Source organism: Canis lupus, chromosome 36, assembly GCF_011100685.1.
Source record: "Canis lupus familiaris isolate Mischka breed German Shepherd chromosome 36, alternate assembly UU_Cfam_GSD_1.0, whole genome shotgun sequence".
In the NCBI taxonomy this organism is placed as follows: Eukaryota; Metazoa; Chordata; class Mammalia; order Carnivora; family Canidae; genus Canis; species Canis lupus.
The window spans coordinates 10989713-11015243 of record NC_049257.1 but is presented as its reverse complement, the minus strand read 5'-3'; the positions used below and the strand labels follow the sequence as shown (position 1 = coordinate 11015243).

The 25531-nt window shown below is 35.4% G+C and overlaps 1 protein-coding gene across 2 annotated transcripts in view; it reads right to left on the bottom strand.

Moving 5' to 3' along the window:
- The window catches only part of CSRNP3 (cysteine and serine rich nuclear protein 3), a 189327-nt gene that overhangs the window by 139432 nt on the left and 24364 nt on the right, over positions 1-25531 (bottom strand). Inside the window, exons 1-2 of one of the 2 annotated variants that reach the window (XM_038584503.1) lie at positions 8159-8221; positions 5783-5871 (exon numbers count right to left, since the gene is read on the bottom strand). In XM_038584503.1, coding sequence (XP_038440431.1) covers positions 5783-5795 — 13 coding nt within the window. In that variant the 5' untranslated portion in view covers positions 5796-5871; positions 8159-8221. Of the gene's footprint in view, positions 1-5782; positions 5872-8158; positions 8222-25531 lie in introns of those variants that run through there. The other variant, XM_038584502.1, reaches the window with a different exon arrangement.

Below are 25531 nucleotides of genomic sequence, written 5' to 3'. Positions count from 1 at the left end.
CCTCTCCATTGACTTATGATTATTTCTTTGTTGCATTTTATGATTGCAATGTGTATGGTGTCTATTTTTTGGACTTTCCATTCTGTTTCATTGCTCTGATGATTTGTTTGTGCATGTGTATTTGTAGGCATTGTTATCCTACAGACATGTGTGTGTAATATATAATTCTGTCCCCTAATCAAAGAAAAAAGCTGGCGTCATTGCTATCTAATTAATAAAGTCTTAAGAGTGGTTTGGCTGGATCAGGGTCAGCAAGGAAGGTAGATAAACAATAAGCTGAGGGTGGATCTCTGGGGAGCACTGTAATTTGAGCAAGGGTAAAATTTCAAGAACTTTTGTGGGCCTGGTATTTAACCACTACATTGTTTATTGTTTTAAATTAGCTGACTTCACTCATTTATATTACCTATGGCCACATATTAGTATTTGAGTGTGTGATTCACAACTTTGTGAGAGAATAGAGAAAGCAGAACCTGTCAAAGGGGCCTTTACAAAAGGGTCTACAAGGTGTCAGGCAAACCAAGAGGGAGAGGTGTCACAACAGTCCTGGAAGTGGAAGAAGAAAAATGAAGTTAACAGTGTCGAATACCCCTGAGAGAGCCAGTCAAGATACAGGCTGCTAGGTCATCTGTGCCTTCAGAGAGAGCGTGCTCTGCTAAATGGGGTTAGAAATCAGTTGGCATTGTGCTGCAGAGTGACTGGATCTTAGAAATCGGAGATAATGAATGTAGACTGCTGTATGGAGTGTTTGAATGGGCTGGAGAGGAGAGAAATTGGATGGTAGTGCCCATGAAATCTACTGAAGAGAGAGGTCAGTTTGTTTTTGTTTGTCAATTTACTTTTTAGGATGGAAGTTTGAAGAATGTATACAGGTTGAAGGAAAAGAGTGAGCAAAGGAGAAAAGGTTGAAGATAAAGGACAAAAACGAAATAACTACTGGCCAAAAGCCTCAGCATCAGTGAGAGGGAATACAATCAAACACAGGCTTTGCCTTGAATAGGAAGGATTCCTGATCATTTAAGATTGGAGGAAAGAAAGAGTGTTGATAGATGTAGCTGTTTGATGCTGGAGGGAATTGCAAGGATGCACGAGTTGTTTCCACACAATAACCTCAATTTTCTTGTTAAAATAGCAGGTGCAACTGAGAATGAAGGGGAGAGATTGCATGGCTGGAGTGGGGTGATAAACTTTTGAAATAGTGGCTGACCATGGTCAGAGCGAAAGGATTAGTGGATGCTATCGAGGAGCTAACTTGGATTAGAAAACCATAAATCTGCAGAGTGGATCATTTCATCCTGCAGTACTTTTGGGCCTGGGTGTGAGAAAAGAGAAGGTTCCCTATCTACTGGATTGAAGACTGCAGGTACAGTGTAAGAAAGGACAGGCTGTAGAAATGTAGAGATTAAGCTCCTGGTGCCCAAGCTAAATTTCAAGCAAGACTTGGAGAACATGGAAAAATCCAAGTCTCCATGAATTCAAAGAAAAAGAAGTGAAACGAAAAAGGGTTTATGTCGTTTGTAACCTAGCACCACTCCTGACTTAAGCTTCTTCTTACCTTATTTTTCCCTTTCCCTAATTTTCCTCATATCCATTCATTATGTCGTATGACACATTTTCGACACAAGGCCAGATAAAGGCAAATAAAAGAAAACTAAAACCACATAGATGGTCAGACAGAGGTGAGTTTCACAGTAATAAGAGAAGCTGTCAAGTGTTTTCGTTGAGTTTTAATTGAAAACAAGATACTGAAGGTGGTTAGGAGGCTTTGTGGTTGATATGGGGGGGATGTTTATTGAGGTTGTGGAGGTTAGGGTTTGATCAGTGGTTCTCATCTTGGGATAATTTGTCCCAAGGGGCCTTTACAAAGGCAACATCTAGAGACATTTTTGGTTTTCCCAATGGAAGGTGAGGAGTACTCCTGGTGTCTACTGCCAGGGATGCTACTGAACCTCCTACAATGCACAACATTGCCTACACAATAAAGAATTATCTGATCAAAATGTCAATATTATTGAGGTTGAGAAAGTTGGATTAAACTATTTATAAGACTGATGAAAGAGTGAGAATGGTAGGAAATCATCTGGAGAACCACTGAAGAAAGGTGGAGAAGGCCCCACCCAGGGCATGAGCATGCCACGTAATGTGATATTCAAAAATGTTTATTTCTGGGTGGTGGTTTGCAAGAGGATGGAAGAGTCAGTCCATGGGGAACTGGATTTGTCATATGAATTTATAAATTATTTCTCGGTTTAACTTTTAGAAAGCGAATATAGGGAGGATGAAAGCAAGGGAATTTAAATTTTCTACTTGCCTTTGATAAGTCACATTTCAGTTACCCTTAAACAGTAGAGTTTCTAGCTTCCTTTGAAGCTTCCAGATGAATACAAAAAAGATTAATATTGGTTTGGAAGGAATTTATCTCTGACACAGTGAAATTACATGAGAAGTCCTTGTTATTTGCATGTAATGAATCACTAAATTCCACCCCTGAAACTAAATAATATACTATATGTTAACTAAATTGAATTTAAATAAAAAAATTTTAAGTTTAAAAAACATATTTTAATAAGTCTTTCTTTTCTTTATAACCTTCTACTAGTCTTCTGCATCTCTTATGTTTTCTTTTCTTTTGGTTTTCCCAAAGCAGAGAGTACCAGTTGCCTCTTTTTGGTCAAACTCATAGACTTGACTGTCTGTTCTGTTCATACTACATGTAATGAGTACTCTCTGGTTTGGTTTAATTAAAATAGACCTCCCAAATAATTGTCACCCCCACTGCATCGTTCTTGTAGTACTTCAATACTGGAATTTATTTCTTTTAGATGATATACTATTTACAATATCTGACTTTTGTAATATTGAAGAAGTTACAATATTTGATAGGTTTTGAGACCTCCTAATCCAATTTTTGCTTATTTGGATGGTTAGATATTCCTTTCGCATTGACTTATTAACACAGAAAAAGAATCGATTTAACTTCTTTTTCTAAATATCAAGTTAGTGAAACCTTGTGACGCATTCATCTATAGTTTAGATGGGTTGCAAAAAATGCACAGGTCATCTGGGCCATACACACCTCCAGATCCCTGTGCTACTCTGTACTTAATGTTTCTTAACATCTCATAGAAAATTCCAACCAGGTTACCATCAAAAGAAACTTGATAACTCATTTGTTGATGATCACAAATAGATTAATATTTTAATTTCCAAATCTGCATATATCTTTTACTAAATGTACAAAGAAAGACATGTGTCCTTTAAAAAATTAGTACTATGGGAACGAGATGGTATTTAAATAACTCCCTTCTGTCTTTAGTCCCAGTAGTTAGGGCTCTCCTAAAATGATAACAAGACTGTTGATGAAGCAACAGAAAGACAATTATATAGAGCTTTTTAGCACCAAGTGTCATCTATATGTATCATCATAGAGATCTATAACTACTTAGGCTCATGATATTTATTCAATTCAAAAAAATTGGATTAATTTTCTCCCCTACACAGATGAATAGTCATAGCCTTTACCCCTTTAGTAAGTGATTGGACTAATCCAACTGTGCCTTTATTGCAAACATTTTGACATTTTCTGTACATGTAGTAAGTGTGGTGTATTAAGTAGTAAGTATATTATCATTTTAAAAATACATCTTTTCTTTCTGGTGAAATTAAGACACATACTAGCTATTTTATATACATTAACAACATTTACTTTAACAAATGATGATTTAGAAAACTCACCAGCAGGCATCATATTTCATAACATTCATTTTCAGTTGGCACTATTTGGGCAAAGGTAGTATCTATTTCTTTTGTATAAACTATGCAATATTAAGTCATTCAGCTTATTTTAACACTCCAACTCTACAGTCTATATTCCTTTTCCTATTTTCTTTTTCTTCATAGCACTCTAACCACCTAACATAATATATAATTATTTTTTTATTGCTTATATATTTTCACCCTCTAGAATGTAATTTCCACTGAGGCGAAAATACTGGTGTTTTATTCACTGCTGTTGCTCCCATGCACATAGTAGGCACTTGATAAATAAATACTTGTTGAATGATTGTGGCTCTTATGTAAATTAATCTAACCACTTATCTAATGGTGCAATTAAGCAGGAGATGTCTTCACTGACTTTTCAAAAAAGTTTTACTATGTTTAATGACTTGATCTGTTTTCGCTTATTCAGATATCACCTTTTTAAAAGCTTTTCATGAGGAGCACAGTGGTATGCAACACCATTTCAAGCAGTCTGGACTCCCACACAGCTGTAAATTCTTTACTCATCCAGCTACTATATGTGTGTGGATCCCTTAGAGGTTTATAGCTTTCAATCCTTTCAAACCTACATACATGCCTTTCTAGGTCATTGGGGAAATGATTTAATTCTCTGGTGAGCTTAATAATGAAGCTGAATATACTGGAAATAAAAAAAGAACACCAAGTAGGCAATGCTCATCTTTGTTCTTTTCATAGATGTTTGCATAACTACTTTCTACAACATTAAATTTGCAGTTGTGGCAAAAACAGAAGCTTCTTTTTTAAAATCTCATATTACTTGTGTTGTACTTGAAGAGTTACTTTATTAAATGTCAATTGGGTGTGGGTTGTAATAGATTACAACACTCCCATTGGTATAAACTCTCACTATGCTAGGCTAATAAAAGCCATAATGTGAAGATATGAACAATCCCCAAATAATTCTCTTTGCACTTTAGAATTCATTACATGCCCTTTTAAATCTGGATTGTCTATTTATCTGTTGCTTGTGTTAATAATAAAATTAATTTCTGAGTAACATATTGGTTGGGCAATTCTTGAGAAGAATCATATCTTATTCATTTTGAAACAACCAAAGCACTTAGCCCATTGCCATGTGCATGGTAAGTCCTAAATAAATTTTGAATGAATATATCCTTGGATGAGTGAGGAAAGATGTAGAAGATGTAGAAGACAAGCCTGACCAAGGCAATCAAAATAAAAGATCATCAATATTTTCTCATTTTAAATTATGAGTTTTTGATATTGGGTCCTACAAAATAAAGAAGGAAGAAATCATTCATTTTCTCCAGCTATCCCATGAGAATAAACTATTTCAACTTACACTGTAATTCAAACTTCCAAATGAGTATTTTATATTAGGTTACTATTACAAGCTATTTAATAAGCTGTTTTATTTTGCTTTTCTTTTCCAGACTTAGGACTCTAAGCAACATAGAGAAGGTTCTCAAAAACCCTTCTGCTCCTTCATATAAACAGTCATTTTATTGAGGCCACATTTTCCAACAAAAGCATAATTTCTTTGACTGTACTTAGGGAAAGTCAGGGAGTGAATTTCAAAGGATTGTAGAAGGTTGATGATCATCTATCCTTCTAAATTATTTGTGTATATGCATATGTTGCAGCCAAAGATATACAAATAAATGAAAACTGTGCAAAGTAGATTACATTTCTTAAACAAATCAGAAATAAAATTTTATAAGGATGCTTAATATTTATTTATTTGTATTCTAACAGTGCTACCCATTATAAAGAACAAAGCAAATTTTAATAACCAAAGGTTTTCTACTGAAGCAACATTTCCTTTAAACATCCCCAGTTGAATTAAACAATAGATTTCTGGTATAAATGAATTTTTAAAGATTTTGAAGAGATCTCATTAAAATATGTATTTTAAGTAAACATGTATTCTTAGTATTCAATTACACTTCAGCAGGAACAACTTGGAACAGTTTATATCTCAGATCTGTAAAAGCATGAAAATAATGTGTAGACTGCTAACCTTGAGATCTCATGAACTCCAGTATCTTCCTGAAGACTCTATGCTTCTGAAAACATCTTTTCAGTCTGTTGATATCTCCTTATTTTTTCCTTAAAAAAGAAAATATGTCAATATGTCATATAAAGTTATATTTGCAAAAAGAAAAGCTAACTACATGATGTAAATATAATGCGACACAGGAAAGAATCTTGAAATACAAACAAGGCATTAAATATAGAACTAAATAATCACACCGTATATAATTTAGCAGAAAGAATATCCATCCTAGAAGAATGTAGCAAATTTCTAATCAATAAACAAATATTACTACGTGCAAGAAGCTAAAGACATTTCATCTTATTAATCAGCATTACATTAGATTACAATAACTTTCTGGTTTCCAGGAGATTCATAGCTTCAAGACAAACAAAAATCCAGGAAACTCAACCAAAATGATATAGCTAAATAGTTGATAGAGATCACGATGAATATTTATTGTTTTCTGATTTGCTTAAAGGAAACTATTTAATAATAAAATTAACTCCAACATTTACATGGCTTGGTTTTAAGATACCTTAGGCTTTAAGAAAATAATTTAGACAAATTATAAATAATTTAAAATAAACACATTTTAAGAAAAATCTTATATTTGAAATTACAGTGCCATAATTCAAAATTATTAATGCAATAATTTAGAAGGTGATGAAATCCTCACAGTAATTATACACTTGTATTTTTCTCATACTAAAGTGTACATAATCATTTTCTCTAAAGAATTAATGGGGATCCCTGGGTGGCGCAGCGGTTTGGTGCCTGCCTTTGGCCCAGGGCGCGATCCTGGAGACCCGGGATCGAATCCCACATCGGGCTCCCGGTGCATGGAGCCTGCTTCTCCCTCTGCCTGTGTCTCTGCCTCTCTCTCTCTCTCTCTCTCTGTGTGTGACTATCATAAATAAATTTAAAAAAAGAATTAAAAAAAAAAGAATTAATGAACTTTCCATTCTAACATGTTAAAGTAAATAATTTTGTCATATACAAATGTAAGTTTTCCTTAATGATGAGGTAGAGAAGTTTGTGAACAGTGGTTCATTTATTATTTCCACAATTGCTAGAAATGAACTATCATAGACCATGGTCAATAACAATAGGTAGTGTAGAAATACTATATATGAGTTGCTTGAAGAAGAAATAGCATGAGCAAACAACATAGGCTGAGGTTGTTCAAATAAGCTTAAAACATCAAAATCTTTAAGGAAAAAAGTTCTCAGGCACATTGTGTCTCTGGATGCTTCTTTCTTCTTTTAAACTTTATGTATATCTGTATGTATACATGGATTTAGAACAGACTAGAATATCCATAGTACTCACTCACAAGTGTTACCAAATTATGGTTAGAATTATAGAGATAACTAGACATTATTAGTCCAGTGTGGTTCTGAGGAAGTCCAGATTCAGCAGAAGAACTTAAGAAATTTCGGAGAGATTGATTCAAAATTCAGTTTTAAGTATAGTTTTAAATATCTTAAACTCCGTTGAAAACATTATATCCTAGAATATGGCATACTTAAGACCGCTGAAACAATTACTTGCATTGTCTGTTGCACTAATTTTGAGGAATATTTCAGAATATAACTTTTCCATCTTCTCTGTTAATGATATCTACATGTCCTGAAGATTGCAGTTCAAGCAATTAAAAACCAGTAACCAAGTATATTAACAGATCTCTCTACCTGCTCATAATATATCCATTGAATAAAGACTTTGCAAATTATTTGCAATTAAAACAAAATATTAAAAATAAGTTAGATGCTGCATTATGTCTATAAATGTCATTTATAATCTCAATTTAAATTTTCTTGTTAATTACAATGAATTCCATATTATTTAAAGTCATTTTTACCTATTGAGGTATTATTTTAGATTTTATCCTAAAAATAAAAAGGTTTTGCTTTTATTAAAAAAAATAGGGGTGCCTGAGTGGCTCAGTCAGTTAGGCATCTGCCTTCCGCTCAGGTCATGATCTTGGGGTCCCGGGATTGAGCCCCACATGGAGCTCTTTGCTCAGCAGGGGGGCCTGCTTCTCCCTCTCCCTCTGCTATTTCCCCTGTGTATTCTCTCTCCCGTGCACTCTCTCTCTCAAATAAACAACTAAAATCTTTTTTAAAAAAAGAGGAAACTGCTATCTAATTCAGTCTCCTTATTTTATAAATACGAAAACTAACTGCTCTATATTTGACATGTAGCTAAATCTGAAGAAAGAGATGAGTGTTTTTGACCACTATTGTTAAAACTGGAATTGAAAACAGAATTGTATTTTACAACTAAATAAATAAAAGACTTTTTATAGGCATTTAAGGTAGTCTATTGAGAAAAACAAAAGTATCTAAATTTACATACCTGCAATTACCATGTAATTTAGACGAGGCCAAAGGACCCTTGGTAATGGAAAAAGGAACCCAAACTCTGACCTGTTTGAAAGTCAAATATATAAGCATATATTTAATGGACAGGACTAACCTTAGGCCAGTCAAGGCCCTGGAAGGAGCTCATCACAAAGGAAAAATAATTCTGGAAGAACATGTCATTTTCAATGCAAAGTTCCAAGATTGGGCATCTGAAGATCAATGCTAGCTCTGGGCACAGGGTGCTGTAGTTATTGCTGGAAACCATTCCAACTCAGCACCTTGGTTCTCTGGATGTGACTTGGGGACTTGGGCTGTATGAGACTGTGTGAGGAAGTGTGTGGACACATACATGACAGCATTTATAGAATTGTGCTAAGATCTATGGATCAAGAGCACTCATGCTGAGACCCAGGCAACTTTGTAAAGGAATAACCCATAGGTAGTGTATCTCTCAGAAAAGTCTAGGGGCTGGTATTCTTCCCCTGCAAGGCCTCTGGGCACATCAGTGGTGATGTATTATGCAAGATAGGTGGGGACTGCCATTTTCCTGGAATCCTATGTCTATAAAGGAATCATGACCTAAAGTGGATACCCCTGGCATAGCCTGTTATACCAGTACTTGAAGGGGTCCCAGTCCTCCTATGGGTGGCCTTAGCAGTGACAAGGTGACATCTAAGACTGATTTGTGGACAAATATAACCATCCCAGGCACTAAGGAAAATATTCAAGGAGAGTGACATTTATGGAATACCAGAAACATGTATACTAATGTAAATGCAACATCACTGTCCTCATAAATTTTTGTGGTGTTCATCTGAAGAAGCTCAGTTTATGATGATAAATTCTATGAAAATTAACATTAACATAAAATTACTATGCTATGATTTAGGAATGTGCATCTAACATTCATGGTTCCTATCTGGTCTTTTCTAAAATCTAGGATTTGATTAAGAAATTCCCTGAGCCCTAGTTTTTCACTTTTAGAAATTTCTGCAATCTTGCAGAGCTAGAGGGAATAGCAAATATCACCTCTCATACTACCAAGATTCTTTGGTTTCCTGGTTGCCCATGGACCTTAGTGCAAACCATCCTACAAATCTCAGCAGCTGTTTGGAGCGGCAAGGGTAAAGGCACTCTCCCATGTTCAACATTTTCCCTAACGGGCACTTTTAGCAGGCCAATGAGGCACAAAGCTCCTGTTGGCATGTTTTGATCAATAATCATGCGAGACTTCACTGAGGTTACTGAAGGTCACATTTCAGTTGTAGTCTTGACTGAACATAAGATCATCTTGTATTATTCTGAATGAATGATTCATTGATTAACTATAAGGAAATATAACTTGCTTAAGATACACTCTTATCTTGTTCCTATCTTTAAAAAAATCTCTTGCAAATCTCTTGCCACGTTTTTGAGAATAAACTTGTTCCTCTCAGGATCACAGAATTTAAGAACCCCAGGCTGACCATTTCTGCATGTCTGGAAGCCTGGCTCATATCAGTTTTAGTACGTCCGAAGGAAATGTCAATGTGTGACCACGAGTGAAGAAAGGTGATTTTGCTGTTCACTATTTCTAAGGTGATAATAAGACTTAGAAGCTCAGTGCAAGAGTTAAATTGCATTTGCAACTGCATCTTAAAGTAGAGTATTCTATAATTAATATGCCTGCAACCAGTAAAAGCATCATTCTCTCTGAAGGACAGCTTCCTGACAGAAACAAAGGGCCTAGGGCAAAAGAATCTAGCAGGAAAGATGAATCTGCCATGTAGAGTTTGACTTCCTAAAAGAATAAAACCTCACTAACAGTCACATTGATTCTACTTAGAATTAATTCTTAAGTAACAACACCATTCTAATTTCCTACTCCACACACAGTTGACGTGCAGTTATCAAAATACATGCAGCATCTACTCATTTACCAAACAACAAAAAATGAATTGTCATGTTTTCCTAACATGTGTTGAACTATAATAAAGTAGTATCACACGACCAAAAAGTTTTCTAAAATGATAGCACTTAGTCGTTCCATTTCAGTAAAGTGGACAAGAGTTATCAAAACAAATTAAATCAGTCCTAATTAGGTATTTATGTATCAGGTAGTCACCATGGGATTCCTCTACTCAATCAGCTGTGCTCAAAAGTTTACAAACATTTCTCTGGAATTGTTCAGACGGATCTCTATTTAACACATGGGAAAAGAGGTAACAAATACAGGAAATTTGCAAGATTTATAAGAAAATCTAGGTGAAAACTTAGATAAAAATTTTAAAACCTGAAGAATTATATAATTCTCTAGAAAATTTTCAATTAGTGAAATTGACCCAAGAAGAGGTACAAACTTGATAAAACAGATTAGAAGAGATTAAAAAGATGTTTCAGGCTCTATGATCACAAGGGCAGTTAGGATCAGCAGGTTACAGGGAAGCCTTAAAAAACCTTTATAACAAAAGGTTGCAAGTTGTTTATAAATCTCACAAACAAAAGTGTTTCTTGACCTTTACACATTTTTCACTCCCTCCACTCATGTTAATACTTTCTACTCATCTAATTTAGGGTCTCTTATTCAATATGGTAGACTATCCTTGCATATAGTCTCACCTCCAAGACTTTTCTCTCTCCTTTTCAAATCAGCATGATTATTTAAAAAATCACTTGGCCAAAATCAGCTCTCTTCCTATGAAACTACTCATAGTTGCTGAACAGATAATTATGACTAGAGAAAATGTAGGATATTGTATCACTGCCATAGCTCTTGATATATGACCACAGACTTCAACCCTATGATACTACTAACAGAAGCACCTCTGCTTCTTTGCAACTCTCCAACATTTCTTCTCATCTCCTTTCTCTCAGTTTATGATACTGCTTCTAGGAAAATTCAAAGAACAACGATTCAATTTCCTCTTTTTATCTATATCTTGTATACCCTTGATATTTATACTGATATAGTCAGTCTTCAATCCTGTTAGAATGAAGACACTTCTCTCGCCAACCTAAGATCAATCCCTTCTCTTGGATTCCATTTCCTCTCACCAATTTTAGGTCTTTGCTACTGTGATTATTTTATCTTGCTCTTGGATCATTCTTCCCCCATTCCTTCCTTTTACTGGATTATTCCCAACTGTCTGCAAATACGTTGTGGTATCTCCCAACTTTAAAAAAGTACTGGAAGTACTATTCAGCAAGTACTGGAAGTACTGGAAGTCCTAGCTGCAGCAATCAATGAAAATAAATAAAAGGTATCCAAATTGGCGAGGAAGAAGTAAAACTTTCACTATTTGCAGATGTATACAGAAAACCCAAAAGACTACCAAGAAACTACCAGAACTGATAAATGAATTCTGTAAAGCTGTAGGATATATAATCAATGCACATACTTTTCCATTTCTATATGCTAAAAATGAAGCAGCAGAAAAATAAGTTGCGAAAACAATCTCATTTACAGGTGCACCAAAAATGAGAAAATGCTTAGGAATAAACAACCAAAGAGGTGAAAGACCTGCAATCTAATGATGAAAGAAATTGAAGATGACGCAAGGAAATGGAAAGACATTCCATGTTCATGGTTGGAAGAATATATATTGTTAAAATGTCTATACTACCCAAAGCAAGCCACACATTTTATGCAATCCCTATTAAATTACCAACAGCATTTTTCACAGAACCAGAACAAACAATCCTAAAATGTACATGGAGCCACAAAAGGCCCCATACAGGCAAAGCAATCTTGAAATAGAAAAACAAAACTGGAGGTATCACCATTTCAGACTTCAAGCTATGTTACAAAGCTGTAGTAATCAAAACAGTATGGTACTAGCACAAAAACAGACACATGGGTCTATGGAATAGAATAGAAAACCCAGAAATAAACCCACTTATATGGTCAATTAATCTTCAACAGAGGAGGAAAAGAACATACAATGGGAAAAAGTCTCTTCAACAAATGGTATTGGGAAAACTGGACAGCTACATGCAAAAGAAGGAAACTGTACCACTTCTTTACACTATACACACAAATAAACCTCAAAATGAATTAAATATTTAAACGTGAGACCTGAAACCATAAAAATCCTAGAAGAGGGCACAGGCAGTAATCTCTCTGACATCAACTCTAGCACTATTTTTCTAGACACAAGCCAAAGAAAATAAAAGCAAAAATAAACTACTAGGACTACATCAAAATAAAAAGCACAGCAAAGAACACAATCAATAAAACTAAAAGGTACCCCACCAAATGGGAGGAGGTATTTGCAAATGACATATCCAAAAAACAGTTAATATCCAAAATATATTTGTTTAAAAAAATTGATAAAATCAACACCCTAAAAGCAAAAATTCTAATTAAAAAATGGGCAGAAAATATGAACAGACATTTCTTCAAAGACATACAGATGGCCAACAGACACATGAAAAGATACTCAACATCATTCATCACCAGGAAATTGCAAATGAAAACCACAATGAGATATGACCTCACACCTGTCAGAATGGCTAAAATCAAAATCCCAAGAAACAGCTAGGTTTGGTTAGGATGGGGAGAGAAAGGAACTCTCATGCACTGTTGGTGGGAATGCAAAGTAGTGCAGCCACTGTGGAAAGCAGTATGACGTTCTTCAAAAAATTAAAAATAGGACTTTCCTACAATCCAGTAATTGCACTACTGGATATTTACCCCCCAAATTACAAAAAACACTAATTCGAAGGGAAACTTACACCCCAATGCTTGTTGCAGCATTATTTACAATGCCCAAATTATAGAAGCAGCCCATCAATAGATGAATGGATAAAGAAGATGTGGTATATATATACATAATAGAATATGATTCAACCATAAAAAGGGATGAAATCTTGCCATTTACAACAACATGGATGGAGTTAAAGAGTATTATGCTAAGTGAAATAAGTCAGTCAGAGAAAGACAAATACCATATGTTTCACTCATACATGGAATTTAAGAAACAAAACAAACGAGCAAAGGAAGAGAGAGAGAGAGAGAGAAACCAAGAAACAGACTCTTAACTATACAGAACAGATGGTTACCAGAGGGAAGGTGGGTGGGGAGATGAGTGAAATAGATGGAGAGGATTAAAAGTACACTTATCTTGATGAGCACTGAGTAATGTATAGATTGTTGGATCACTATAGTGTACATCTGAAACTAGTATTACACTGTATGTTACCTATTCTGGAATTAAAATTTAAAACTTAATTTAAAAATCCCTTTACAACAGTTTCCCATCTCATCATCTTATTTCTCAAGTCCATTTTATAGCAACTTCCCCAGAGAGGGCATTCTCCATTGCTTAGATGCAAATCTATATTGAACTCCTCCAAATTAGGCTTCGTTTTTACAACTCCACTGAAGTAGCACTTCCCTATGTCAGCAGTGAACTTGGATTTTGACAAACCAAATCGCAAATTGTCTCTCAAGAGAATTTGACTCAGATAATCTCTTTCCTTTTTTTTTCTTTTTCTTTTTTACTTGGCTTCTAGGACACCATGCACGAAGTAGGCTTATCTCCTACCTCATTTGCTGTCCTTTCTTAACCTCTTGCCTAATTTCTTCTAATCTTCCTGACACCTAAATCCTTTAGTAGATTGAGGACTGAGATTTCCTCTCTCTGACTCTTTCTTACAAAAGCAGATCCAGTCTAATGTCTTTAAATGCCACCATTTATTTATGAATCCCAAATTTAGCTCTTTAGCTTGAACCACTTCTCTGGGCTGTAGATTCTTATATCTACTGCCTGTTCCACAGCTCCTCTTGAATGGCTAATATACTTTTGAAAGTTAACATGATAATAATAATAATAATAATAATAATAATAATAACAATAATAATAATAATAAAATGAAAGAAAGAAACGAAGGAAGAAACAAAGGAGAAAAGGAAGGAAGGAAAGATGGGAGAGAAAGAAAGAAAATAACATATCTAGGCTTCCTCCTCCTACTCTAGTCTTTCCAGTGAAGTAAATGATATCAGTATTTACCCAGTGACTCGTAATAAAAATGTAGCTCCTTGAGAAATGGCTGATTCTGGGACTGGGGCAGGGAAAACACAAAATGAACTTGAAGTATCCTAGAGTGATGGAAAGTAAGGAAGGGAAAGGAAAAAAAATAGGCACAAGCATATCAAAAGGATACAGGAACCAACCTGAAAGAACTCTCAATGATCAGAGTTAAAATAATTTAAGCAAAAATAAAAATGATGATGATAATGATAACAGTATTAGATTATAACCCAAAGAATGAAATAAATATCTATGAGTCAATTATGATGTAAATAAATGACTGAATAAATAAATAGGTTAGAAGGAACAAGTCTTTCTTATAAGTATTCCAAAAAATATATCTGGATGTTTCTCCCCTTCAGGAAGTGGAACACTTTACCCACCCCCTATCTTACGTGTGAGCCGTATTTAGTAAGTTACTTCCAGAGACTAGAATGCAGAAAGAGGAAAAAGTAATGATAAATTGGAGAAACGTGGCAGATAGCATTTTATCCAAGTGGCTAACAGCATCACCAGTGATGCAGCCTGCTGGTTATCATCCAGCCCCTCATATAATCGGACAAGAAGAGCATTTCAACTCTGTGGCTTTCCTCTTCCAGAGCCACAATTCCTATGTAATCATGAGAAAACACCAGAGAAAACTAAAATCGAGGAACAGTCTAACTAAGCTCTTCAAAAACATAATGGTTATAAAAAACAAGGAAAGACGGGGAAACCACCTCAGATCAAAGGAAAATAACAAGATATGATAACTAAATTTGACTTGGGATCCTTGAGTAGATCTTATTAGAAAAGAAAAAGAATATCCATGAATAAATCTGAAAAGAGTCTGTAGTTTAGCTAATATAATAATAAACTATAACAATGTTAACTTCTTAGTCTGGACAACTGTACCATGGTTATGTAAGATGTTAACACTGCGGGAAGCTGAGCAAAGGGTTTAGCTAATTCTGTGCTATTTTTGCAACTTTGCCATGAATCTAAAATTATTTCGAAACCTTTAGAGTTTGGTTAAAAACCCTAGGAATTATTCATGTGTATCTCTTTTTCTTAAACTTCACATCTGAACATTAGCATCTCCCATCAGCTCTACCTTTAATATTTGTTGTGAATATTTGTCTGACCACTTCTCACCAAATCCCAGAAATCTCTCCTCCACCATTCGACAATAATCTTACACTTGGTCTTTGCCTGATCCCCACTGACTCCCCATTGCCCATCCATATAAGTGTCAAGCTCTTTGCTGACATCTTGCATTTCCTCTTCCTTCTTTCTAGAAACCTCCTTCCACTCCAGATATTACATGGCCTACTCCTTCACTTCATTAAATGTCTATCAAAATAGCATGTCCTTGGAGAAGCTTTTTATGACCAAATTATTTAAAATAGACATCCCTATTTCTACCCCAAACTTGCTTTATTTTTCTTCACAGTATATTTGTGTCATCATCATATTATTCACTTATTAGTTTTCTTGACTACTAATGTAAATAAATATATTAAAAGCAAGGATTTTATCTTTTTGAATAAATAAATAAACACATTTTATTGGGAATATGGAGAAAAATATAATCATACCCAAAGGTGGAAATATGTGTTTTGCTGCCTTTTTGAAAAAGCAATATACTAATATCTATTAGGTCAACGCTCCTACTATTAAGAATCTATCCTCAAAAAAATAAAACACTAGGGGCACCTAGTCAGTCAGTTGGGCCTCTGACTAGTGGTTTTGGCTCAGGTCATGCATGATCTCAGGGTCGTGAGATCGAGCCCCATGACAGTTCCATGCTGTGTGGAGGCTGCTTGGGATTCTCTCTCCTTCTTCTCTCTTTCTCTCCTTCCTTCTCTAAAAAAAAAAAAGAAAAAAATAAAGTACCAGTATATAAGGAATTTTTCAAAAGAATGTGCATTACAGCCTTGTTCATAGTAGCATAAAAACTAAGCTGAAACATGGCAGCCCCGGTGGCTCAGCAGTTTAGCACCACCTTCAGCCCAAAGCATAATCCTGGAGACCTGGGATTGAGTCCCGTATCAGGTTCCCTGCCTGGAGCCTGTTTCTCCCTCTGCCTGTGTCTCTGCCTCTCTCTCTCTCTCTCTCTCTCTCAATCTCTCTCTGTGTCTCTCATGAATAATTAAATAAAATCTTTTTTTAAAAAAGCTGAAACAAATGAACACTCATAAGGCAAAGATTGATAAAAACGTGAAATACCCATAACTTGGAATATTTTGCAATCATCAAAAAGAATAAAATAGAGCCATGACAAGGATGTATTATTCAGGAAATTAATTTTGAAGCACAGAATGGTTTCTGGACATTGGGAGCTCAATTTTTTCAAGCAGAAACAAACTTTTAAATATAAAATTGATTGCAGGGCTCCTCAATCTCAGAGAGAAAATAGCGGATTGCTGCTGGAAATTGATCAGATTCCCAGGAAATGCATAAGTTCTTACAGATGGTCCTAGGAACACAGCTAAATTGCAGCCTATGTTAGACGGTGTACTTTCAGTGTACTGTAGAAAATAGAAACCAAATCTAGAAAAAAAAAAAAAAAGAAAGAAAAAGAAATATCCATGGATAGGAATAAAAGAGGAAAAATTTTCCAGAATTTGCTCACTCAACATTTAGTTGTTGAAGCAGCCTGTGGTGTGCACCTTAATAGCCATAGTGGGCAATTTCCTTGATGGAAACCACACAGTTACTGTCCCACAGGGTCGGAACACCCAAATAAAGTCTTAAATGGTTGCTGGGGCTGCCCTGGCAACTTGGGTTCTCTTAAAGAATAATGAGGAACAAACCAGAGACATTGTGTTATATAATATTCTTATTTTCTCTGCCACCATAAGATATAAGAAGCCTCACAACTATGTCCCTGTAGAAAATGCCCAGCACCTAGGATTTCATAAATGATTATGTACTTTCTTCATATTTCAGAAACATTGCATGTTGTGGCAGGCAGAAATGGGGTGTATATAAAAATGGAATTAATTTGGTCACAAATTTGTCTGCTTGTAACACCATATTGTTAGACATTGTGCCAATATTAAGTATGAAGTGTGAATAAATGAGAGAGGGATTCATTCTGGATGTTATATGAGTGAATTTTGTTACAGAAGTCTGTTGATAGACTTTATGATAGATGAGTATACAATAAAGTGATCTTACCAGAAGGTGAATATGAATGAATCCTGAGTGAAGATTTTTTTTTTTAAATATGAGTAAAGAAATGCCAATTCAATACAGTTCAAGGGAGAAATATTAGTGGCATAATAATGTAATAGAAAGTGCTTAGGCTCTGGAATACCAAAAACACGGAGGATAACATCTTGCTGATGTTTTCATCTTACCTTTGTGCCTTTGGGCAAATTACTTAACATCATTTCTTCATCTGTTAAATGGGTATATAAACTCTGATTTTGTATTCTTCAGGAAAGAGAAATAAGGCATTTAAAACATCATGTGATTCACAGCAGATCTTCAATGTATTAGTTCTCTTAATCAGAAAAAGGGTAACCTAACACCACTCCTGACTTAATCTTGTTTTTACCCTATTTTCCCTTTCCCTTACTTTTCTCATTTATTTGGTATTTACTCTTATTATTTTGTAAGCAAAAAGGGCAGAATTTTAATAGAGTATTTATGAATTTTCAAAGCAAGTGACATGAAATATTTCCACTACTGACAATTTATTGTGTAGTGCTGTTTTTTAAAAAATCAATTTAGATCTTCATGTTTATTAACGAGGGTATCAAAATAAATTACTGATATGATAGCCATTAATATCAGTGATCCAACGTATTTTTCTTTCTTCTATTTTTTTTCTGGTAACATGCTCCACTTCTCCTTTCTTATTACCACAAGAATGGGTAAATGAACAAGATCTAGCCAACTGGTTCAGTGAAGGGCTGGTGACCCATGCTAGGGTTATCAGTCAGGATCCAGTTCAGAAAACAGAGGCAATGTTCAGTGGTCCAATGGAAGGAATTTCATATGGTAAACTGGTTATAAAGATTTTCTAAGCCCAGGATGCCAAACAAAACAGAAAACAAAGGAACCCGGAATAGTAATAGTAAGAAGAAGCTAACACTCCTTCAGCTAGAGGCACAAAGGAAGGATTGATGTCACCAGAGCTCAAAACCTGGTGCTACTTCGTGGGAGCTAGATATGTGGGAAGGCTGCTGCATGAATCTGTGATCACAAAAGCAGGGTTATTACAGCAAGGGCCAGAACTATGGTGGAGATGCGGTGGCCAGTGGAAGTATCACCTGAAGCAAGGCTGAGTGGGTGGGAATGCTCTGGTTTATCCCTTTATCCTGCCCTCCATTGTCCCACCAGTGCCTCTCATTTGTTGATTCCCCCTGGAAATCAGTGGGCAAGGTACAATATTCAGAGGAAGGGCAAACTAGATCTGAGCACAAAGGGGCATATAGTTGACATACTAAGATAATTCACACCAAGACAAGAGATTTCACCATCTAAGCTGTTGGAGCCACGAGTAGGAGAGACTGTTCCTAACCTTCATGGTGCCAGGAAGATGTGTATGTCTATGTGCAGGCAGGTACCTTCCACAGATTAGGGAAGCCGATAATCCCATATGTAGTAGAAGAAAATGAGGCCTTCTCATAATGAGAAGACAACCAAGTCATAGGGGGCGGGGAAAGCACCAAGGCTGCCGTGTGAGCCCCAAATTCGTTTTGCCTGATATGACTTCACCCCTGTCTTTCTGGATTACATAAACTAAGAGGTTTCTTTTTGGTTTAAACTTAATTATGTAGGGCTTCTTTCCCTTGCAATAAAAAGTCTTGACTAATATAACCGTGACCATTAACTGAATGTTTTAAAGAGGTTCAAGGACAAATGCCAAGTATTATCAGTAAAAAAAAAAAAAAAGAAAAGAAAGAAAGAAAGAAATTAAAGAATGCATATAGTTCTGTGTTACCAGTAAAAGAAATTAAATGAACGTGGTTATGTTGACAGGTCTTGGTTGACATAATACTGAGTGAATTCTCTCTCTCTCTCTCTCTTTTATCTTAAATAAGGAATTTAAATACAAAAAAAAGGAATCTAAAAAGGTAATTTCCCCCAGCTTCTTAAGACAGAGGAACCGACTGATTTCTTTGATTCATGCCTGGTAATCAGACTACAAAAGGAATGCAGATCAATGCCAGATGGAGGCTATCAAAACAAAAATTGGCCACAAAGAAACAAAAATGTATTTAAAGTTAATCTGAAGCTATAATATATAAGATGCTAAACAGAGCAGTTTCATCCTCTTTTATCCTACCTCAACAATTCAAGAGAGAATTTTTTAATAATGTAAGTGTATGATTTATCCTTTAACCCATTAACAGAAAGGTAAAGGAGGCCCAATCGACCACTGGATCTGTTTGCTGAACAGTATTGTTTCTATCTTTTCCATCTTGCACATCAAGCAATATCTGTACTTTATATTTTTATTACTCCTCAGCTAAGTGAAAAATAGAAATTAATGGGTTTTGCTTTATAGAATAGAAATCCTCGGAATCCTAAAGGTAGTTAGCAGTTTGTTTGCTATGACTACCTAGAACTAAGTCAGATCTTACTCTCCAATAAATATTTTTGAAGAATGAACTTACAACAAACCACCCCCTACCCCCAAAGTCTGTTTCCATTCAATGATGTACTCTCTTCTAGTTAAAGTTTCCTGGACATCAGAGTTCATTTTTCTCCATTTTACATAATTTACCAGATAGAAACTGATATTTCTCATTATGGTTTCATGTCTATTACTCTGGACTACTTATCTAGAGAGAATATTCCCCGGGATAGGAGCATGCTTTTACTCTGCCTGTATTTTGTAATGCATAGCCAGTATTGTCTTCCATACACAGTGTTCTCCATTAATTCTCTTGGGAATAGAATCTTTTTTTTTTTTTAAGATTTGATTTATTTATTCATGAGACAGAGAGAGAGAGAGAGAGAGAGAGAGAGAGAGAGAGAGAGGCAGAGACACAGCAGAGGGAGAAGCAGGCTCCATGCAGGGAGCCTGACATGGGTCTTGATCCTGGGTCTCCAGGATCATGCCCTGGGTTGAAGGCAGGCGCTAAACCACTGAGCCACCCAGGCTGCCCAGGAATAGCATCTTAATAGACTCTTCAGATGCGGGAAGAATTTATACTCCTTCAGTCATGGAGGTACTACAGGCAAGGACACAAGAGTCTTGGCAGTTAACGAAACTAACTTTAGCAACAATCAGCATAGATGGGGTTAAACTTGATCGGAATCTCAATCTCTATCCCTTCCAGGGATATTTCATTTTATTCTCAGTAGTCTTAATGTAAATGAGGACTGAAGAACCACTTGTCTATAATGTAGAAAGTTCTTCAAAAAATTAAGGATTTTGAAACATAATATTTATTACATGGCATGGAAATAGAATGATTATTTTTATTTTCTTATGGATTTTAGAACACATACCAGAGTGTAGTGGTTAGCAATGCTGGCTCTGGCATTTGAGCTGTTTTTAATTCCAGTGCAAGCATGTACAAGCTGTGTGAATTTAGGCGTGTTTATCCTATCTTCTCAGTTTCCTCATCTACAGCATGGGAATAATCCCACCAAGCTCATCATCCTCACTCATCTCATAGGTTGTCTTGTGAGGAATAAATGAGATAATGTTTCCAAGGCATTTAAAATTAAAATGAAGATCAAAACTACAAGGGTTATTGGTAGTGGCTTTTTTTTTTTTGGACCATTAGCTTCTTATCATTTGCGTTTGTGTCTGAATTTGAAATATATTTTGAAATATTTTATTTATTTGTATATATTTTATTTAAATTCAATTTGCTACCATATATTATAACACTCAGTGCAATAGCCTTTGACCAACATCTCCCCATTCCTCCCCATCCTCCAGCATCTGGTAACCACGAATGAGTTGTGTTTTTTAAAGATTTCACATATAAGGGGAATCACACAGTTTTTCTCTCACTTATTTCACTTAGCATAATACCCTCAAGCTCCATCCATGCTGTTGCAAATGGCAGGATTTTCTCTCTTATGGCTGAGTTGTATTTTATTTTATATTTTGATAGAGATATCTCACATTTTCTTTATTCATTCATTCATTCATCAGTGAACACTTCATTTTTCCATGTCATGGCTATTATAATTAATGGTTTAATGAACATGGGATTCTGGACCTCTCTTTGAGAGACTGATTTCATTTCCTTTTGATATTTACCCAGAAGTGGGATTGCTAGATCATGTGGTACTTCTATTTTTAATTTTTTGAGGGACTTCCATTCTGTTTTTATAGGGGCTGTACCAGTTTACATTTCCAGCAATGGTGCATGAACATTCCCTCTTCTCTACATCCTCATCAATATTTATTATCTTGGTACATTTGAGTGGGCTCAGGGGTTGAGCATCTGCCTTTGACTCAGGGCATGATCCTGGAGTCCTGGGCTCAAGTGCCACATCAGGCTCCCTGCATGAAGCCTGCTTCTCCCTCTGCCTATGTCTCTATCTCTCTCTGTCTCTCTCTGTCTCTCTCTGTCTCTCTCTCTCTCAATGTATGTGTCTCTCATGAGTAAATAAAATCTTTAAAAAAATTGTTATCTTTTGCCTTTTTTATTATAGCCATTCTAACAAGATTGAGGTGATGTTTCATTATTATTTCAATTTGCATTTCCCTGACGATTAGAAATTTTATCACCTTTTCATGTATTTTTGGCCATCATATCTTCTTTGGAAAATTCTATCCAGGTCCTTTGTCTATTTTTTTTTTTACTCTTTTTTTTTTAATTTTTATTTATTTATGATAGTCACACACAGAGAGAGAGAGAGAGAGAGAGAGAGAGAGAGAGGCGCAGAGACACAGGCAGAGGGAGAAGCAGGTTCCATGCACCGGGAGCCTGACGTGGGATTCGATCCCGGGTCTCCAGGATCGCGCCCTGGGCCAAAGGCAGGCGCCAAACCGCTGCGCCACCCAGGGATCCCCCTTTGTCTATTTTTTTGTTGGATTGTTTTGTTGTTGTTGTTGTTGCTGTTGTTGTTGAGTTGCCTTAGTTCCTTCTGTATTTTGGATGTTAATACCTTATCAGATAAATGGTTTGCAAATATTGCCTTCATTCCATAAGATGCCTCTTAATTTTGCGCATTGTTTCATTTGCTATGCAGAACCTTTTAGTGTGATATAGTCCTAGCTGTTGATTTTTGCTTTTGTTGCTTGTGCTTTTCATGTCATGTCTAAAAACTTACTGCCAAGTCTGCTAAGTCAAAGCTATTTCACCTACGTTTTTTCTAGGAGTTTTATGGTTTCAGGTCCTTAATCCATTTAAGTCCTTAGTCTGTTTCAAGTTAATTTTTGTAAATGACATATGACAGAGGTCCTCTTTTATATCATATATTATATATATATTATATTATGTGAATATCCAGTTTTTAAAACACCGTTTACTGAAGAGAATAACCTTTCTCCATTGAATCTTTTGGTTCCCTTGTGAATTATTAGTTGGCCATATATGCATAAGTTTATTTTTGGGGTCTCTATTCTGTGTCATTGATCCATGTATCTGTTTTTATGTCAGTATCATACTGCTTTAATTACTGCTTTAATTACTGTAGTTTTATAATATGGTTTGAAATCAGGAAGCGTGTTGCCTTCAGCTTTTCATAATGAAACACATTTTTAAATGGGTTTTAAATTAACCTTGAACATTTCAAGGGCCCTTTAATGCACACATATTACCAGACTAAATTTGATCCTCATGTGGGATTAAATTACCTTCTGATGTAACAGAGTGAAAGGTAATAATAGTTTTATATTTGAAAAAAATATTTTTCAGTTCATACTATTAACAGGTCAAAGAAAAAAATTAGATTATTTTGATATGTACTAATGAGGAATTTGATGTAACTTTATAGTGATTATTAATTAAAAACTCTTAATGGAAGGATACCTCCTTCATGTAGGATAAAGACTATCCTATGGCCAAATAAAATATAACCATGGAAATATTTCCATTAAAAAAAGAAAAACAATGTCTCTTTAGTGCCAAAAATAAACTGTTACAACATATTTAAAAAATCTCATTCCTAATAGGGACAAAAATATTTTAAAAACTTAGGGACTCAGAAAGGAAAATGCACAGCAAGAAGAAAACCACAAAACTCTACTGTGGGCAAAATAACAGTTAAATATGAAAAGACACTGGCATTCCTAAAATGGAAAAGCACTACGGTGAAGATGTTAATCTTCCTTGTGAATCAAATTCATCTATACATTCAATGTAATTTCCATGACCTAGCAATGGTTTGTTTGGTAGCTTGACAGAATTCTTTTAAAATTCAAATAATGATCATGTGAAATAGCTTATGGGGCCTTTAGAGTATGGTAGGATGTGGTTTTTCTGTTCTGGTAAAGGAAAATTGGGAACTCTTATGTGAGATAGTAAAACTCACTATAGAGTCATTATATAACATTATTCTTGGTTTTAGAATAACCATCCAGATCATGAAACAGAGAAGAGACCACAGACACTGATCCTATTGTGTGTAAGAATTTGGTTCAACAAAAGAATACAATTTCATATTAATAGAAGATATACTATTCAGTATATGACCTTAGGAAAACTGGAAAATCATCTTTCTACTTCACGTAATATGCCAACATAATTTTCAATTTGCCTAAAGACTTAAATATAAAGTAGAAAGTTATGAAAGCTCTAGAAGAAATTATTTGTGCACAGTTAATCTTGGGAGCAGAGTTCTGCCTACGTACTTTCTAAAAGCCGAATCCATGATACATCTGACCACATAAACATATATCCACGGCAAACATAAACAGAGTTAAAAGACAAATGGTAAAATAGAAAAGACACCATTGTGTATGTGTTCATCAAATAATTCTTAATATTATAAAATGATGAAAGAGAAATCATCATAATAGTAAAAAAAAGAGCCAGAATAGACCGCTGATATATATATAGGAAAAAAAAAGGCAAATAAATAAATTTGTAAATAGTTGGCTTCCTAGTATTCAGAGAAATTCAAATTAAATTACCATCAATGGAATCAGTTTTAAACCAAATTGCCCCCCCGGGGAGGGCAGGGGAGATGGTGTGGGGCAACTTGCAAAATGTTGGGGCGATGCGCATTCAATTACTTAAAGCAAGTACGTAAATTAGTAAAGCTTTCCAGAGGGCAATTAAAATGATACCCGTTAGAGACTCCTGGGTGGCTCATCCGGTTGAGCTTCTGCCTTCAGCTCAGAGTGTGATTGATCCCAGAGTTCGGGGATGGAGTTCCACATCAGGCTCCCTGCAGGGAACCTACTGCTCCCTCTGCCTATGTCTCTGCCTCTCTCTATGTGTCTCTCATGGAAAAAAAAAAAATCTTAAAATGATACCCTTTGAACCATGATTTCTATTTTTAGGGATTTATTCTAAAATTTATCTATAAGCATGCAATAACAGCAGGAATAATATTAGTGAAAAATCTAGAAAGACCTATTATAATGAATGAACACAAGTCTTATTAGGCTAAAAATACATAAAAATAAATTGAGAAAATATTTAGATATTGTGAAAACTGAGAAATATATAAACAACAAGACCTACTATCCAGAAAAATGTGTCAAGATTTTCTATATTTCTGCAGAAAACATGTTTCTCTTTTTACTTCTAGATCTTATTCTATATATACCTCATACATATATGATTTTACAAATGGCATGAAAATGTAATATAATTTTACAAACTTATTAATGTGAAGATGTTTTACATCAATAGAGACATTTGCTCAACTGTTTTTGTTGACCACATAGTAATAGACTCTATGGGTTTTCCACTGATTATTTAACCATATAGTCTGTGCAATTTTTCACCGTAAGAAAAAATACTGCAAAAATTATCCTTAAAGCTGTAAGTTTTATACATTTAGCTTCTGAAAGTAATAAGTAAATGTAAAATATATTGATTCAAAATATTTCAATGTTCTAATTTTAGAATATTCTGACTTAATGAATAAACTTTTTTAAAGGTTTATATTTATTTATTTGTGAGAGACACAGAGAGAGTCAGAGACGTAGGCAGACGGAGAAGCGGGCTCCTCGCAAAGTCCAATGTAGGACTCGATGCCCAGACTCGGGATCACACCTGGAGCCAAAGGCAGATGCTCAACCCCTGAGTCATCCAGGTGTCCCAGACTTAATGAATAAATTTAAAGGTTGGGGGAACCCTGGGTGGCGCAGCAGTTTAGCGCCTGCCTTTGGCCCAGGGCGTGATCCTGGAGACCCGGGATCGAATCCCACGTCGGGCTCCTGGTGCATGGAGCCTGCTTCTCCCTCTGCCTGTGTCTCTGCCTCTCTCTCTCTC